The 18,819-nt window shown below is 38.0% G+C and overlaps 1 protein-coding gene across 23 annotated transcripts in view; it reads left to right on the top strand.

The window, feature by feature from the left end:
* LOC124147884 (protein scribble homolog) overlaps positions 1-18,819 on the top strand; it is a 122,524-nt gene that overhangs the window by 20,277 nt on the left and 83,428 nt on the right. For all 23 annotated transcript variants that reach the window (XR_006862892.2, XR_006862893.2, XR_006862894.2 and 20 more), the window contains exons 3-5: positions 8,455-8,533; positions 14,602-14,691; positions 16,566-16,686. Coding sequence is in view for 20 of the 23 variants with exons in the window: in XM_046518705.2 (XP_046374661.2) it covers positions 8,455-8,533; positions 14,602-14,691; positions 16,566-16,686 (290 nt within the window). In the remaining 3 variants the exon portion in view is untranslated. The remainder of the gene's footprint in view (positions 1-8,454; positions 8,534-14,601; positions 14,692-16,565; positions 16,687-18,819) is intronic.

Raw genomic sequence — 18,819 nt, forward strand, 5'->3', positions numbered from 1 at the left:
GTTCTTGATTCAAGTAGACTGGCTGTGGAGCATTGATCATTACTATCATGAAAAACTTTTATTTGTGTAAGAGTCTGACAGATTAGTATTCCATGTTTACATTTGGACAACAATTTTCCAATACCATATCAATTACACAGGTAAGGGCGACTTGGTTGATGCATGTCATCGTATCCCAATTGCGTGGATCGATACTCATGATATCAATCACTGGATTGTCTGGTCCAGACTCGATTATTTACAGATTGCTGTAATATAGCTGGAATATTGCTGAGTGCGGCATTAAACAACAAACAAAAAAACACAGCTAGGCAATGATCAGTACAGACTTGGGCCACATTGAAGTCGATATCTCTACAGTGTGGAATGGGAAATTTTGCAGAGAATAAGAAAAGCACTAAATTTCCAAGATGTTGCCTGTTTGTCACAGTGACTTAATATAACCAGTGACATGTCTGTTGCTGTTGGGCTCCACATGCTCAGCTCAGATGGTACTTTTATCCTAGTGTTGGGTGCAAATAAGAATAAGTCTCTACGGAAATGAAATATCACTTTTTACATTTATGTGCAAATACGTGTTGCACAGTTGAATTTTGTCTAATTCTTTGAAGATTTCCTTGTTTCCTGTGCTGTATCGTTTTTTTACCCATTCCTTGAACTCACTGGTTAAACAAAGTATTACACAGGATTTATACGTGACAAACGGCACCATGTTGTTTTGGGAAAGTAAAGAAAGTTGTGTTTGACAAAAAGTAATAAAAGTAAGGATATGTGGACAAGAGTGAGCACTGTAAAGGACTCAGTTATGTTTTTTGCACCTAGTTACAATATTGCTCTTGACATGAAATATTGATCAAGGATGGGGACAAACAGATGAGACATAGGGCACTACCATCCCCAGTGTATAGTGGAGGCTAGAAGATGGAGATGGCTTGTTAGCTGCGAGGTATTGGCTAACATTGCTAGTAACAATACCAGTATTGGGTCTGTAATGGAATATTGGTGATCCTCAGATCTAAGGAAATGTTTTCAGAAACCATTTTAGCTTTATTAACAATTTTTATTGGTACATCTTTGATATCCTGATGTATTGGATCTTACCATGTTTATGATTGGTTTGTGGAGATCTTTCGATCTTTTGTCATTACAGCAAGATTATGTGGACTTAGTAATTTCAATGAAAATTTTAATGTGTTTTCTTAAAAGAATTATTGGGTGTCTGAAATTAATGTTAAAGTGTTTTTTTAGGAATGACACGTCAAAGGATAGTTTGTTTCTGATTTTGAATTTATTTAAATTTTTTAAGTTTATAGTTTTAGTAGGAGGAAATGAGGACTGTTGTCAATTTGTTTATGACATGACGTATGTAATTGAACCAAGTACATGTAATTAAAAAAAACACCCAATGGTTCAAGATCGGTAGTTGGTTTTCCACCCGTGAAAGTTCTTGATGAGTGAGTGTACAATCATACCCCAAACTTCTGACATACATGCTTCAACCCTGCCTTATGTTCCAGGGGGAATATAAGTTGGAGGTGGTTTCTACTGTTGCTAAATATGGCGGTTAAACACCATTCACTAACTTACTCACTCAAAGTGGCTAAATTTGTGCAAGTTGTCTTGTTAGCATGGAAAGAAGACTTGATTTGGTGTGTATATGGACTGCAGTATTGATTATTGTGGAAGGCAGTGCACAAGGTGAAGATGAATTTAATGTGACACAGCCCCAAGCTGACACAAATACATTATCAGCGTTTACCTTGTAGAGCAGTGACACGGAACACGGTTTATTGATTGTCAACACTTGTAGTGAGTGTTGAACCCAGCATTACTGTAATTATTATTATCTTATTGAGTGTTGATTATATTGATTGTGGATGCATGCTGTGGTTCTGCTGCTGGATGATTGTTTTTGCGGTTAAGGATTAACGTTTACACAACGTCCCGACACAAATGTTTGTATTAACAGGAAATCAGGTTCACAACCTCTAGCCTGAACCTTTAATTGGACAGATGGATCAGTATAATGAGATGTTGTATTGATTTGAATGCAGAGAACCTGTTAAAAACATTGCCGCAACCAATGTAAGATGGTAACATTTTCCGGCGTATTGAATCAGAATTAAGATTGATTTAGGCCTCACCAGGATTGTCTGTGCTTCTGATAAGACTTTTGACAAATTGCAGGTAAATAAAACTATAAATTTAAAAGTTTGAACTTGATTGCCTGATAACAGACAAATACGCCTGCCTGACAACTTGCATTCTTTGAGGTTAAAATGTCTATGTGCTTATAGACTATATATATATGTGAAATTGTAAAGAGATTGTATTTGTGTTACCAGTACACTTGTTGATTTAGTGATCTTATGTAAGAAATAGGGTTGCATTAGGTGGACATTTTGATTAGTTTTAATCCAAACATAATTAGGATCACTTGTGTATTATACTGTATACATCACTTGTTTTCTTTCCCCATGTTTCCTGAAATTATTTATCCTCTTTATTTTTTCTTTCTTGTCGAAAATGAAAGAAACTTTCTCTTGTTTATCATGTTTATTTCCTTGCATAAGAATTTTTTTTGTAATGGTTCCTATCTTTATTTGCAATTATTATGTATCTGGATTATTGTCATCTGTGACTTGTCTAAGTGACTTCCTTAGAATATTTACATTCATGCAGGCTGAGTATTTGAATGAACTTCTGAAAGGTGGAGTACTGTTGTCTACTTTATGAGCTCCATCCAAATGATGTCAAATACACAGATTCTTGTGTCTGCTGCCTGGGTCAAGTTATTGTGCTGTCACCTGGATGGGTTAAGTAGGTCAGACCAGGTCACCACTGTCAGGAATGTGTGACATGGTGACCTTAATTCCAGGCTTCCCATGGACGAATTGTAGCAGCCTTAGACTAACATCTAGTCTCTGAAATGAACATATCTTACAGTTGTTAAATTAACTTAATAAAAATATAATAAAAAGGAGCCCAGAGACTCTCTTCATTTTCTGATACTGCAGTAACCTAGACTTGCCAAACATTGACTTGCCTGGGGTGTATTGGATACACTTGTACCAGGGTCTGTATGACAGATTATAGCAGCCTGTCTGAAAATGTTTACTAATACAATTGATGATCACTGATTTTGTAGAGAATAAATTTCAATATCATGTATTGCAGTTGCAATTCTTTTTGGCTAGATGAAATCCTAGAATGTCTCTTACCAGTATCAGTTTCAAATGATTCTACTGGTCTGTGTTAAAGTATTATTTGTTACCTTGTAGTAGATAATATTTTGGACTTGTGAAAACTAAAAGTAATGTCTTAAAGGGCAAGTTCACACGGAAATGAACCTATTTTTCTTGTACTTTTTCCACATTAAAAATGTTAACCTAGAAATGTCATAGACAAAAATATAAAAATATCACAATTAATTAACATATTTTTCGCATTAAAACTATTTATATTTTTCACATTTACCAAGTGTTCTATTTCCATAACAAAAACACCATGGCTTATGCCCCTTGCAATATGACGTCATTGGTGCCAATTGATAAACATTATGACGTCATCATGCTTTGTTAGAGCCGCTTCACATGGTGTAGGTACAGGTGTGTGATTCTTGCGTCTCAGATGCCAGCCAGCATAGTGTTATGCTGAGTCACCACTGCGCCGGAATGTGTCGTAGGCCATGTTGTTTTACCGCAAACTGGTACTTGATATCTTTTGCGTTGAGAATAGACGGGGACCCAGTTGAAATGGCACCAATTACGTCATAATCTAAGGGGGATAACTCAGGCCTGTTTAGCTCGAAAAAACGAAGGCCTCATAACGGCATATCATTTTCACACGATTGTGAGCTTCCTACTTTCACTGTGAAAAAAATGAGTGTATATTTTCAAACACAGATACTAACTAATTCTAAAATTGCGTTTTGTTTAGAAAAAGAAAGAAAGTGATTTTTGCGTGTACACTTCCCCTTAAACCTGTCCTATTTCACCATCAATATTGATAAACATGGAGGAGACATCATTCAGTTCAATATTACAAATGTTTTGAAACGTCCTGCTTCATCATGTAGGAGTGACAATAACTTGGGATTGCAAGGGACCTTCAAATCGGGTCAGATGATGTGGAGAGCATCATGTTTTAAAATCTTTCCCAGACATATTACCCCGGGAGATGAGATATGAAAGTGTAAGTAACTTGGTGCTTAAAAAAGTACCTCACATTTAACATGTTGAAGTAAACACTGATAAGTTGTTTATCAGTTTCGAGCACTATCATTATGATTTGGTGAAAGGAGTTCTCCCTGATGTCGCTGACCTGTAGATAAATTGCTGCTCCCTACGCTGACCTAGCCTGAGCTCATCATAAAGTTCACATTGCTTGAATGCCAGTGGATCTTTTTAGTAATGAAACCAACAGCTTAAACATAACTCAGTATGTGTCATTATAAGAAACTGAAGTTAATTGCTGTGTTAATTATGCAGGCTATGCACTATGATAACACTTGAGTGATAAACACCAGACTGTTTGACTGGTAGAAGGACAGGAATCTTGTAAAATGTTCATTCAAGGCAGACATGACAAGAATATCTTAGCCTCTTGCATGCATTTTTCTTCTAAAGGTGACAAGTTAAGCATGGTTGTATACGGTTTAAAATATCTCACTCGCTCACTCACTCACTCACTCACTCACTCACTCACTCACTCACTCACTCATGGACCAACGTTTTATAAAGAATATGAGCATGGGACCCATATTTCTCAGCAGTGAAAATTGACCATTTGTTTTTTGTACTTTTCAAGGGTCAATGAACTGAGCCCATGGCAGTCTGAAGAACTGTATGTGTTTATGTATATCACAGATTGGTAAACCGTTCCTATCTTCATTTAGATATCCCCTTGGGCATGCCAGAAACTTTGTGCATATGCTTGTGCTCGTGGGCTTCACCAAAGTGGTAAATGTCTGAGCTGCACCACTCCAGGCTTTACTCCCACATAAGCTGACACGCCGTGATATAACTGTAATACTGTTAAAAGCGGCGTTAAACCCAACTCACTCACTTTCTTATACAGAGTTGCGTCCCTTTGGCACACCAGAAACCTATGATTGTGGGTTCGAATCCCGGTTCGCCCCGATTATGTTTCTAGGTTTGTCAGCACCATACCTGTGCTCATGGGTTTCACCGAAGTGGTAAACATCTGAGACCTGCATCACTTCGGGCTTTCCTCCCACAGTAAGCTGACGCACTGTGATATAACTATAATACTGTTAAAAGCGACGTTAAACCCAACTCACTCACTCACTTTCTTATATCCACTGGAAGCAACAGGTTAATAATCATGTTAATAGTCTGTCTTCTATGAAGAGTTGCTGCTATTACCATGATTACTGTGTTTACCTATTTCTCTGTTTTCACCATGGAACTTGTCTGTCAATTTAGTCCTTCAAGAAAATAATCTGAAACAAAACTACATTACAATTTCCAATTGATTCAAAGTGATAAACATGGAGCCAGTTGTATCTGTAATGTAAATTACTTGAATATTAAGTCCGTTGATGCTGTGTGCATGCTATTATTTTGGATGTAGCAAGGACTGGATGTAGAAACGGAATAACTAAACAAGGAAGTTTTGAAGCTGTAAATGAAGAAAATCAGCCTAGTCTTCTGATTGAGTTGGTAAAGGTGTCTGTGGAAGATTGAACAAGCTGCGAGGACAAGTTGCCTTCTTCATTTCACTTGTCACTGGAAGGGTATGGTTGCCCAGTTGTCTGAGACACTGGGAAGTGATGTTGATTGTTATGTCCCTTGGTCATGCCAGGATCCTATGATCTTTGATTCAAAGCCCCGCCCCGCCCCATTTTGCCACGTATGCTATATATCTTGCCTCAAACAGCGACTTTTACTGACAAAGAAAACTTGAAGAAATTAAATTTTGAACACACAATGCCATTTAGAAAGCGGTCAAATGACACAAATGTTATATTTTGGATAACACTTTTGTTAGTAAAGTACAGATTCTCGTGCTTTTTTGATTCAGTCCCTTCCGGGATTTGAACCCACACTGCCAAAGTGAGGCACCTCGTGGCCAGCACACAAAGTCAGCGATCCAACCCACTCAGCCACCGAGGCTTTCACTAAAATGGATGTCTGACAACTGGTAGTGTAGATCACAGGAGCCATGCCTATTTACCCTTGTCAGAGGAGTACACAAAGTACGTGATCTAGACTAACAGTTGACATCCATTTTAGTGGAAGCCTCAGTTCCTGAGTGGGTTAAATCGCTGACTTTGTGTGCTGGCCATTAGGTGCCTCACTCTGACAGTGTGGGTTCGAATCCCCGATGGGACTGCACCCCAAAGAGTAAGAGAATCTGTACTTTATGAAGAAAGTGTTATCCCAAGTATAACATTTGTTACACATAAATTATGGTCCGCCTTATCTATCCATTATTCTTATATACCTGGAAGAAGATCATTGGCATTGAAATTTAAATGTTGCAAGGATTCTGTTAGAAAGTCATCTGTTCATCAAAGTGGTGTCAAAGTTCTGTATGGTCAATTCAAGTATGAAAATATAATGTGTCATTCTTCATATACCACTTGAGCTGTATGAAGTAGATTCTGGAAATGATGACGTTATCATTATGATTATGCTCAGTTGAAAGTTGCTGATGGCAATCTAGAGTATTCTTGAGATAAAAAAAAGATTATTTACGTTTAAATTAAAGATAGCTCAAATTATTTTTCTAGTCTGGATGTATGATATATTTTCTTTTACATTTGGAATATTTATCTGTTGGATCAGTAAGATTGCATATATTGTGTACATATAAGGAATTAGTGTAAATGATATCGTGAAATAAAATGAAGTTCGATATTTCACCTTAAGAATTTTTAGCAGCCTATCAAGCAGAGTCATGTTGTTAACCTAACAGCATAAATGTCAGGTATTGCAGTGATATCATGTTAGGTAATAGAATTCAAATTTAAAGTTTGGATGAAGATCATTGCTTGACAAATACTTTGGTTGCCTAGACAAATGCCAGTAAGTTAACATCTATCAGGACTAGTATGTGCACAGACACATGTAAGTAGACGCACACACAATCAGTTTACTCAATTATTAACAGGCTGCTGTCATATAGCTGGAATATTGCTGAGTGCAACATTAAACAACAAACATGACATACAAAGTTGTTGGGCAGAATTTGCTATGATGGAACTACTGACAAAAGGAGGGTTTTCTTCTAGAAACCCACGTAAGTTAATCTGTTTCAAGTTCGACGCATCCTTGAATGACAGGAACAAGAGTTGTTTGAAGTTTATATTACAATACTAATGCTTATTAACTGCCAACCACATTTGCTCAAACTTCAAATGACATAAACTGGTAAAATAGAAGAGTTTCCACCTTTATAGTTGATAACTTGTCTACTGTACCAGTAGTATTTATCTGTCCTTGGTAGGCGATGTCTTGTCATGAAGTGTGTGATGCGTGAGCACCAAGAGCATGGCACTTGCTGGCGCAATCTGACCATAATCCACTTCCCTCTTCCAATATCTTTATGCCATTTAATGGGAATGAAATTACGGTGGATTATTTAGCCATTCTGTCAAGTCGACCAGGGTTATTAGATTTCTGGGCAGCAGTTGGTGGACGTAGGGCTGCGAGTGATTGCTGGTAGTGCTGGTTCAGCTGCAATTTGTCTTTTCTGGCAGTGGAATCTGTTCCCTTACGAATATAAATCTATATTTGCATGATGAATTCAGTGTATGTACTGAAGTAGAGATAGCAGGATACACATATACAATTGACAGGGGAATCAGATGGGGCCACTTTCTTATTCATTTGTAGGCTACAGCACACTTGACATATTCCAGAGCTTTAGAATATTGTGAATGGACGTGCCTCTTTTCATAAATATCAAAATAGGTTCGTTAAGAAGGTGAAACATTTTACAGTTCCTAAATGTACATGTTATGAATGTCATATTTGTGAAAGTGAATGAGAAGCAGAAAGTGGGAGACTTGATTAGGTTGATGTGAGCCTGATTGATCAGCACAGTGCAGATTGCCCAAGGCAAGTGAGTTTGGGCTTAATATTTCAGTCTGCAACTTCAACCACTCTTCCAAATGTCTTTAGATTTATAAAGCTAAGCTTCTTAATGCAAGGACTAAAATGTACTGAAAATGTAGCCAAAGTAATGATGAGGCTAATTTACTTAAAAGATAGACCTGTGTTCCCTGCCAACATGGCCAACGGCTTTCATTATAACTATCATGCTGAAACTGATGTAACCATTGCCATGCATTGTTTTCATCTCTAATTCACTTTGATCAAGATGTTACACTTAAAGGAAGGTCCCTTGCAGGTGCCCTCCATGGGTACAGATTTGTCATATGGTATATTCTTATTGGATTCTAATGCTTCTGCTTCTTCTTTTCAGAAATATTCGATATACCGGAGAGCATCAAATTCTGTAAAAATCTCCAAGTACTCGATTTTAGCAGCAATCCTATATCAAGGTAAGAAATTCTACTCAAGTTTGTCAAATAATGTTTGTCAAGTTTGTCAATGATGGATATTGGATATTGTAAATTCTATATTAAAAACTTCTATGAGGCAAATTGGAATGAAGCACATCTCCAGCGCAAACAAAATCCCTACATTTGTCTTCTGCAGAAAAAAACTACGTTGTATCCCTTCAGTGAATTCAGGTAAACAAACAGGTGATAACCATTTAAATTTGGTCAATACAAATTTGAAATTTGAATGTAAACAATATTGAATGAAGTTATGAATAAAATTCATAAAATAGATTACAAACATATACAATGAATACTTTTTATACATTTTATAACCAGATAGTGTAATTACATGATTAATTTGCGTACTTCAGTACAGATTTGATGACATGGTATTTCAGATAGATTGAAGTCTTTTCTGGTTTGTCTACCAATTACTTTGAAAATGACAGTTCCCATTTCGGATGAATTAAATTCCTCGATCTGTTGTAGAAATGGTTGTTCAAACAGTTATTGATTTGGAAGGACAGATAATCATTTAAGGTATCAGTTTCTCAATGAATAACACAGTCCTTGAACTGTATTAGGAATCAAAGGCAAACATGATAGATGTTCAGAATCGTCAAGTATCCCCAGCGTGGGTGTCATACATACATGGACTACAGTAACTTAACATGGCAAGTCTTCACATGTCTTGTTATTTGCAGCAAGATTGACGTTTTACAGCAGTAACTGAAATGTCAGAGCGAATGCTTTTTGACTTTTGATCTAAGAAATCAATGGTGATTGCCACGACTGATTTCTTGCTGGAGATGCCGCTTTGCCATGTCTTTATAATGGTTGCCATGGTGATGTGATAGATGCGCGGGAGTTGTATGATGAATGTGTAATGTTGAAGCCAGGACAGGAAGTAGTAGTGGAAGCCACAAGCCTTAAAAACATGTGGCCATGTCACTCACCACCCACCCCAACCAACTCCCAGGACAGATCTTACTGATTCAACCAAGTACCAGCAATATGTCACCATTATCCCAGGGATTTGTTCGGTTTAGGCTGAGACAGGGTTGATGTCAAATCTGTTAGTTGGGATTTTACTGCTGTTTCTGTTTTGCAGCCTGTACCAAAGACCTTGAGACTGCTAGGCAGAATTTTTCTCTTCGTATTGTTTTCAAGAGAATTTAGTGTTATTATGTGTACTTGCTTGACTTGACAGAATTTTATGACTCAGGCTTTGGACTGGTAGCGGCTAAGTCGCAGACTGGTTTGTGGTTTTAATGTTTTCAAAAGAATGTTCATATCTAAAGTCATCCAGGGAAAATCTTGGTGTGTACAGGGGGCACGGGTGGCCCAGTCGTCTAAGGCGCTGCAATTCGCTGTGCAGTGTTGCATCCCTTGGGCATGCCAGAATCCTATGATTGTGGGTTCGAATCCCGGTTCACCCTGATTATGTTTCTAGGTTTGTCAGCACCATACCCATGATCGTGGGTTTCACAGAAATGGTAAACATCTAAGACCTGCATCACTTTGGGCTCTCCTCCCATATTTAGCTGACACACTGTGATATTACTGGAATACTGTTAACAGCGGCATTAAACACAACTCACTCACTCTCTCACTCACTTGGTGTGTACAAGCTGTCTACTCCAGGTGACACTGGATGGTACTTTTCCTAAAAGAGTAGTGAATATAGTTATAAAAGTATTATGTTCGTCCATCCTTCCGATGACATTTTTGTGCAACCTATAACTTGAAAACTTCTGTATAGATTTTTTTTTAAACTTGGTGAACACTTTCTATAACAATAGGAGTGGTGCAGTACAAAGTTTGATTTCAATAGCTACTTTTAAATTTTTTTACTGAGATTTCTTTTTCATTCAACCTAAAATTCTTTCTCCAGGATTGGCTTAAATAGTAGGTGTCAATGGCTAACATCACAGGTGTTCAGAATTTTCAAGTATCCACAGCATGGGGTTCAAACATACATAAACTACACCAAATTTGTCTTATTATTTGCTGCAAGTTTGCTGCTGTGGTAACTGAAATGTCAGGGCAAATACATTTTTCCATTTGATGTAAGGAATTGATACATGTGTTACAATAGTATTTAGTTCTGTTATTTATTTTTACGGTGAATGCAATTCAAACCATTCAAGATTATAGCCTACAACAAGAAAATTTAAGCCAGCAATATTTCAATACCAGTATAAGATATTATTAGTTATCCAGTACCCCTAAACTTTCATGCTTAGTTTTGAACACTGACAGATACTGATTGATCATTGCAACATCACTAACCTAGGGTTTGCTTGACCAGAATTTGCCATCCTCCTCACAGGAAAGCTTTAAATTAGGAAAAGGCCCTGCTCATGGGGTGTCACCTGGTAACCTGCAGGCTAAATTAGGGAGACTATTGATTGACTGACAGCTAAGTTGGGACTTCCTTCACTGATAACCGGTGTGAAGGGTCTATTGGGGTACGAGAAACAAATATTTCATTTTTAGCTTGCCAGTCTCTAATGAGGATATGTCATTCTGTAGTATGTGTGTCTATCCGTCTGTCTGTTGTCATTCTGTTAGCTTTCAGCTTAACTAAGGTAGGGATGAGTTTGAAACCTTAAGGGGAGGTCAAGCACAGTGATAGGTTCACATTTGACAATAGTTCAGTGTGTGTATTTTAAGTTTAAGAGAATTATATTGCTAATAATAATGAATGGAATGGTGAGAAATCTGAAACATTGATTTGATGCATTGCAACACAGTGAGATACAGATTTGTTGCCTGTTCATGCCAGGGAAGTGGAAAAAGAGAACTTTTTGGAAATGAATAGCCTAAGGAGTCTTTTTCTCTGAAACCACAAGACCCAACGAGCTGTTACTGTTGGAAGATGTGTAGGACCATTATTTGACTTGAATGTTCTTTGTTCATGGTATGTAATCGAAAACTTTACTTATTTAAAAAAAGTAAACAAATTATCCTTCAGTTGTGGAAGATTGAAAAGAGTCTCAGAAGTTCAGAGAGCTGAAATTTTGTAGGATATGTGAAACTACAATAGGGTTCAGATTTGTCCATGGCATTTGTTTCAGCTTGAAGTTGTGTTTTTGTTCTACAGTTGAATAGATTTAGAACATCAAATGTTTAAGAATATTACAGTGATCAAGTTCAAACAATTATTATTTGTTTCTTTTAGGAACCACCATCTGCTCTTGACTCTGGACAGTTTCTTATTATATTAATTATTTTATACATTTATATACTGCAGGTGTCCAGGTAATAGTATCTGCTCAAATGCAGTTTTATTTGTTCCCTGACCAGTGATCCATTTGCATTCCAGTTATCATTCTCAGCTCTCTGGGGTGTATACAACCAAAGCTGCCTACGGGTGCTAGAGGGATTTACATATCGGGTACCCATTCACTGCTGGGTGAACAGAGGCACACTTGAACTAAGTCGCTTGCCCAGGGTGACACCACATGTTTTAACACTGGTGACTTTAGGGGCGATCGGGTAGCCTAGTGGTTAAAGCGTTCGCTCGTCACGCCGAAGACCCGGGTTCGATTCCCGACATGGGTACAATGTGTGAAGCCCATTTGTGGTGTCCCCCGACGTGATATTGCTGAAATATGGCTAAAAGCGGCGTAAAACCATACTCACTCACTCACTGGTGACTTTATGTCATATTGTCCTCTGAGTCCTCTGTTATGCAGCCAATTAACAGCCTTCATGGTGGCTAAAGATGTCACACATGCTATGACATTCAGCTCACTTTGAATCTATCTTGTCAGCAACAGTGCCTTTGCACTGATGTGATATTTGGCTGATATGAATTAATGGTATTCCCAATATCTGTCAATCATTGACTAGACCACAAATAGTAATGAAGTGTCAAGTCATGCTTGGCGTAAAAGGCGACTATGTTTGCCGTAAGAGGTGACTAATGGGATTGGGTGGTCTTACTCGCTGACTCGGTTGATGCATGTCATTGTATCACAATTGCGTAGGTCATGGCTCATGATGTCAATCTATGGATTGTCTGGGCCAGACTTGATTATACAGACCAGCATCATATGGCTGGAATATTGCCGAGTACGACGTTAAACAATGAGCGTCAAGCTCTTGGGCCATTTTTGCAGGTCAACATTGCCAAAATAAGATTTTCTCACCTTCATCCCAGACAGTCTGAGGTTCTGTGTTTGTTCATTTGTACTGGGGCACGGGTGGTCCAGTTGTCTACATTGTCCAAGGTGCTGCAGTCTACTGTGCAGAGGTATGCATGCCAGAATCCTGTAATTGTATGTCAGAATACTAGGGCTGTTACGATTCACTCGTGTATTCGGTGAATCGAACTGTATCCATTCATGAATTGAATTCCTTTTTTCGTGGCCACTAGAATCGAATATTTATGAACATGCAATCATGTGCATATACATGAAAATATCCATAAGAACATATTATATGCATAGATTTCTTCAAAAGACAACACTCTTATACTATTTAATTTGACACTATTGTGGTCACTGGTCATTGTCACATTTGAGCAGATACTAGCACCTGGATAAGTGCAGTATAGAATTTATACTATATTACTATAACAAACGATGTCAAATATTTTGTTGTTATTGCTTCACTGAACATAACAAACAATACATCAACTGCTGACGTGTTATTGTATTCGTGAATTAATATTCGTATTTGTTACCCTATGTTCGTATTTGTTAGCCTATATTCGTGATACGAATTGCATTCGCCTCATAGTGTATTCGTTGCAGTGGCAGCGTTAGAAATTGGCACTGGTCCTATAGTCCTTACCAAACTGCCCAACAGTAAAAGTATCCTAAGGACTAGTAGAAATTGGCCCATTTAAAGTTTTTGCTATATGTTATCATTATAAGGACTAGTGGACAAAAACTGTTAGTTTCTAACCCTGGTTACAGAATACCCATACTCATGAGTTTCGCCAAAGTGGTAAATGTCTAAGACCACTTCGGGCTTTCCTCGTGCAACAGGCAGACACTCCAGGACATGACTGAAGTACTGTTCAAAGCGGCAATAAACCCAACCCACTCATTAATTCAACACCTGCCTTTTCATTCACATTAGATAGACATCAAAGAAATATGTCCTGTTTGACTGTGGTTATGTTAGTATGACCATGATGACACCCATTATACTTGACGTGAATTTATTATACTATAATGGAAAATCCTTGTTTTTGGACTCACTTACAAATACATTCAAATCAAACAAAAACCTGATAGAAGAACTAAAATAGATGTGTTACGTGTTGAATAGACTAGTGTCTCAGGAGTATGACATTGTATCCCTTGGCAGTAATGTAGGCACCATAAGTGAAATTTATGCATGTTGTCATATTCCTATAATGGAAGGTTCTCCGTTGTTTGCTTATCGCGAGGAGAGAAATAATACACCCCCATGACTCTGTGATGGGAAGGGTTTTTCCAAAAGTGCAATCATCTTGAATGCAGCGACATTGAACCCCATTTCACCTCAACTCGACTCGACTCGAATAGTACGAGTGAAAAAATATGTTTCTCGTAAGATGATAGTTTTTTTATTTCAAGTTTTTGGTAAACGCAGTGGGGAAAAAGTGATACATTCTGGTGTTAATTAGACAGAAATGTACGATAATGCCACATAACTTGATAGGGAGTGAAAAACATTCACTTTTACGTTCGTTTAATGAACTTGTAACAAAAGAAGAAACTATGATTTGCCAACTTAAAATTTTTCTGGACTGATTCATCAAAAAAATATATATTGAATTTCCCAACAAGGAAGGAACCCAAGTGTGCAGTTCTGCCGTGGCAAGTGGACTTGGGTTCCTCTCAAGATGTCGCTGTAAGAGTCAACTTGAAGCCTACAGGATAATTTTCACAAGTTAATCCCTCAATAACAAGAACCTCAATAGTCTTTTTGCTGCCAAGTATATCCGTGAGTCCATGTAACTATCTGGGATCTGACAGACAGACATCAGATTCTCACAGCGTTAGTTGGCAGTTCAGTTGTTACAGTAATGAACTGATAGATAAAGTGTGCTATTGATTTTGTAGACTGCCTGACGGTCTGACGCAGCTCCGGAACCTTACACACCTCGGCCTTAATGATGTATCGCTGGAGAGGTTGCCGTATGACATCGCAAGGTATGTTTGGAATGAATGAATAGTTAATGTCGGCAATAAATATCAAATAAATGTATGTTCATGTCAGTTAAAAATTGTGTGAAGTAATTACAGTTAAAACATTGTAAAAGTTGTTATTAATACATGTAGTATTGTGTGACATTTCATTGTGCATTAAACAGTGGTCTGTTGATGTCAATGAATGACATGTAGTTGTTGAAGCAGAGGTTTCAACTGGTAGGTCCCCTGTGAAGATCCAGGTTAGAATTGGTCATCAGCTTCCCCTGCCTGTTGTAAGAGGCGACTAATGGATCATGTCATCAGGCTCCCTGACTTGGTTTATGCATGTCATCAAAACTCATTTGCATATATCTATGCTCATGATGTCAATGACTGGATTATCTGGTCCAGACTTGATTATTTACAGGCAGCTGTCGTATTGGTGGAATATTGCTGAGTGTGGCAGTAAACAGCAAACAAATCAACTGATCGTAAATGTTTATATGTCATAAGAACGTCAGAGCAGCAAACAACAAGTTATATTGCTTTGTAATAAATAAGCAATAAGCATGATAAGTGTTGAAGCATTTGCATCAAATATTTATTCCAGTCTTGAATACACGACATCTGGGAGTTGTAACAAATGTCCAACTGGGCAGCGTTCTTGATTTCTGACATAAAATATTCAAGGAGTTGACATCTAGCCATTGATTAAACTTTGCAAGTATGTTTCCAGATGAAATCAGCCCCTTGTAGGATCATCTTCAGACATTGTAGTGTGAAGTGCTTGGAATCAATCAGATGAAGAGAAGCCATAAACATTTGGGTTTCATGTCTTGAATTTGCATCGGCAAAACAAACATTTTATTGTGACTTCATCACATTTCTTTTTCTTTTGATATACTGATATTCAAAGATGTTATCTTGTATTCGCAGGATATTTCTTTGTTTTGCTTGTATGATTCAAATTAACTTTACAACAGCCCTAGTATTGACACAAGAAGACATATGATGTAGCATTAACGTACAGGCACTGGCATCAATACTGGGACTTGCTATTAGCTATGGTTGCGTGTGTTATGAATCATGCATAAATGGTAAATTCATATCCCCCTTTCATTCAATTTACTCATGAAATTCCCTTCATCTTGGCAAACTGACTGAAAGTATTATGAATGAAGTTACAGATAGTGTGTAGTGTCTACACCAGTTTTACCTGTGGAATTCCCCATTGCTGGTCGTAAGAGGCAACTGAATTGGGCTTCCCATGAAGGTCTGGGTTGGAATTGATCTTCAGTAACCAATGCTTGTCGCAAGAAGCGATGAACAGGATCGGGTGGTCAGGCTCGCTTACTTGATTCATGCTTGTCATCATATCCTAATTGCATAGGTCGATGCTCATGATGTCAATCAATGGATTATCTAGAATGATTCTTTACAGACACCATCATATAGCTGGACCATTGCTAAGTGCGGCATTAAACAACAAACAAACCTGTGGAAATAGAATGATTCCTTTACTTATAAGGGCAATAAAGGATGGAAAACTGTCCAGCTCTAAACTCAGTGGTCTTAAATACTGGCTGGATTTGTTTTCCTTTCTTTATTGTAAATAAACATTTTTTCAAGTTCCCCAACCTTCTCAGATGTATGGTTATCCTGTGGGGATTTAGAGTTAGAATAGGTCCCAAGCAATCTATACTTATCTCAAGACACAATGGATTGGATGGTCAGTCTTTGAAATGTGGATTGCATGTCACCGTAACTCAATGACTTGGTAAGTTGTTCATAATATCAATCACTGGATTGTTTGGTCCAGACTAGGCTGCTGTCATATAGCTGTTATGTTGCTGAATGTGCTCAACAAGAAACCAACAAAACAAATCTTGTTTCAGTCTCACCAACCTTCAATCTCTGGAGCTGCGAGAAAACCAACTGAAGGAGTTGCCAAGGTCACTGTCATACCTGACAAAACTGAAAATACTGGATGTCGGCAGTAATGAGATCGGGGCCTTGGTGAGTTATCCAAGATGTTTCCAGTTCATGTCTTCAGATTGATCCTGTTCTTCTCAGCTGCTACATTCTAGAGGGTTTGCCTGGTATTCTGGGTTGATAGCCATAAAGCTAAAAAGATTAAGCCTGTGTGTATCCCTGGTTAAAATTTGTCCCCAGCAGCCAATACTTGTCGTAAGTAACGGTCACTTAATGGATAAGGTTTTAAGATTCAGTGTAACAACAAGAAACAAACTTTCTAATTTTTGCACATATGCATTTAAGCCATTCTCAGTGCTGAAGTAATATATCGTGTCTCACAGCTGTGTTGTTAGGAACAATATATGGTGTCATCCATTGTTCATGACGTCATCAAGTAAACGTTAAGTCATCAGACTACAGTGTTAGAAACTAAGAGTTTTATCCACTAGTCCTTAAGATGAAAACACATAACTAAACCCTCAAAAAGGGCAAATTTCTACTAGTCCTTATGATGCCTTAACTTTTGGGCAGTTTGGCAAGGACTTTAGGACTAGTGCCAATTTCTGATGCTGGAATAATAGAATGAAATCGGTGAAGGTTTTTTTCCCCGTTTTTGACATGCCATGTTTTTTAAATTTCTTTTTGAAATTGTAAATGGTCATGCTATACAAATAACCTACACAAATCTCAGAACTAGCGGTTATCTGTCTCGAGTGTGGGGACGTTGCAAGTCCCTCACCAAAGGCTCAGGAGATGCATATTTATGTATGTCTCATAGATTATTGGTTTTTCTCTAATTATTTCACATTCAGTGTGTTTTCCTGATCCTCCAGCTGCCTGTCCCTAATTTGCCCTAATTATGGTTTTCGGCTGTCACTGTCAGCCTAGTGAGCAAGAGCTCATACGTTTCACCAGAGTGGTCAACAACCCTGATCTGTGTTACTTTGGGCTTTCTTCCATGATGAGGCTGACAAGCTGTGGTGTTGTAAAAAGAGGATTCACACATGTTACATGTGGTATAACACTTTCTGAGTGAAGTACAGATTCTCATACTTTTTATCCCCCCCCCCGGCATATAATGCGGGGGGATATAGCGATCAGCCAGTCTCTCTGTCCGTTCGTCTGTCCAACTGTAATCATTTCCTTTTCCAGGGCAGAATTCGAAAACCATTCAGTGTATTTGATTGAAACTTGGCAAATCTATCAGGCACATACTGAAGTGGTGCCTTTTGATATTTTGGGATTTTTCTAACAATTTCTTCTAATTTTTATGGAATGAAGTTGGACATAGACCCAATTGGGGATGGGGTTTGTTTCCGGGGCAGAATTCGAAAACCATTCAGTGTATTTGATCAAAAGTTGGCAAAGCTTTCAGGCACATACTGAAGTGGTGCCTTATGATATTATTTTTTTTACGAATTTTTATTTTTTACAATTTTTATGGAATGAAGTTGGACCTAGACTCCATTGGGGAACGGGTTCGTTTACGGGCCAGAATTCAAAAACCATTCAGTGGGTAAACAATGTATGCTTCTTAAAGAACATTCAACTGTTGACTCATTACATACAGAATTGCACATTTACTAGTGGTTACTTTACAGACAGCTGCCGGGGGGATATGTCATCTTTCTGATGACTCTTGTTTAGGTTGAGTCCCGTCCGGGATTCGAACCCACACTGCCAGAGGGGTACACAAAGTATATCATCTAAACTACCAGTTGTCGGACTTTCATTTTTGTGGAAGCCTCGGTGGCTGAGTGGCTGAGTGGGTTAGATCGCTGACTTTATGTGCTGGCTATTAGGAGCCTCACTCTTGCAGTGTGGGTTCGAGTATAAGAAACTGTTCTTTACTCGGAAAGTGTTATCCCAAATATAACATGTGTTACATTTGACCACTTTCTAAATGGCATTGTGTGTTCACAGGATTTACACACTTCAGTATATTTCATTGTGTCACATTGAAGACTTGGGTTCAGTCTACTCAAGAGTTAGGGCTTTTGGCTATTATTTTGTTGAAGTTAAATAAAAATGTTTTTCTGGCAGTAGAGGTTATGTGGCAGATTCACTGAGGGAATCGTTATATATGTCAAGCCTTATATTGATTTTTATTATAATCAACCAATCAGTGATCAGGAAACCAATATGTCCTGAGAGACTTCAGTTGATATCTCACAG

Source organism: Haliotis rufescens, unplaced genomic scaffold, assembly GCF_023055435.1.
Source record: "Haliotis rufescens isolate VD_foot unplaced genomic scaffold, xgHalRufe1.0.p SCAF_1, whole genome shotgun sequence".
NCBI classification, from domain to species: Eukaryota; Metazoa; Mollusca; class Gastropoda; order Lepetellida; family Haliotidae; genus Haliotis; species Haliotis rufescens.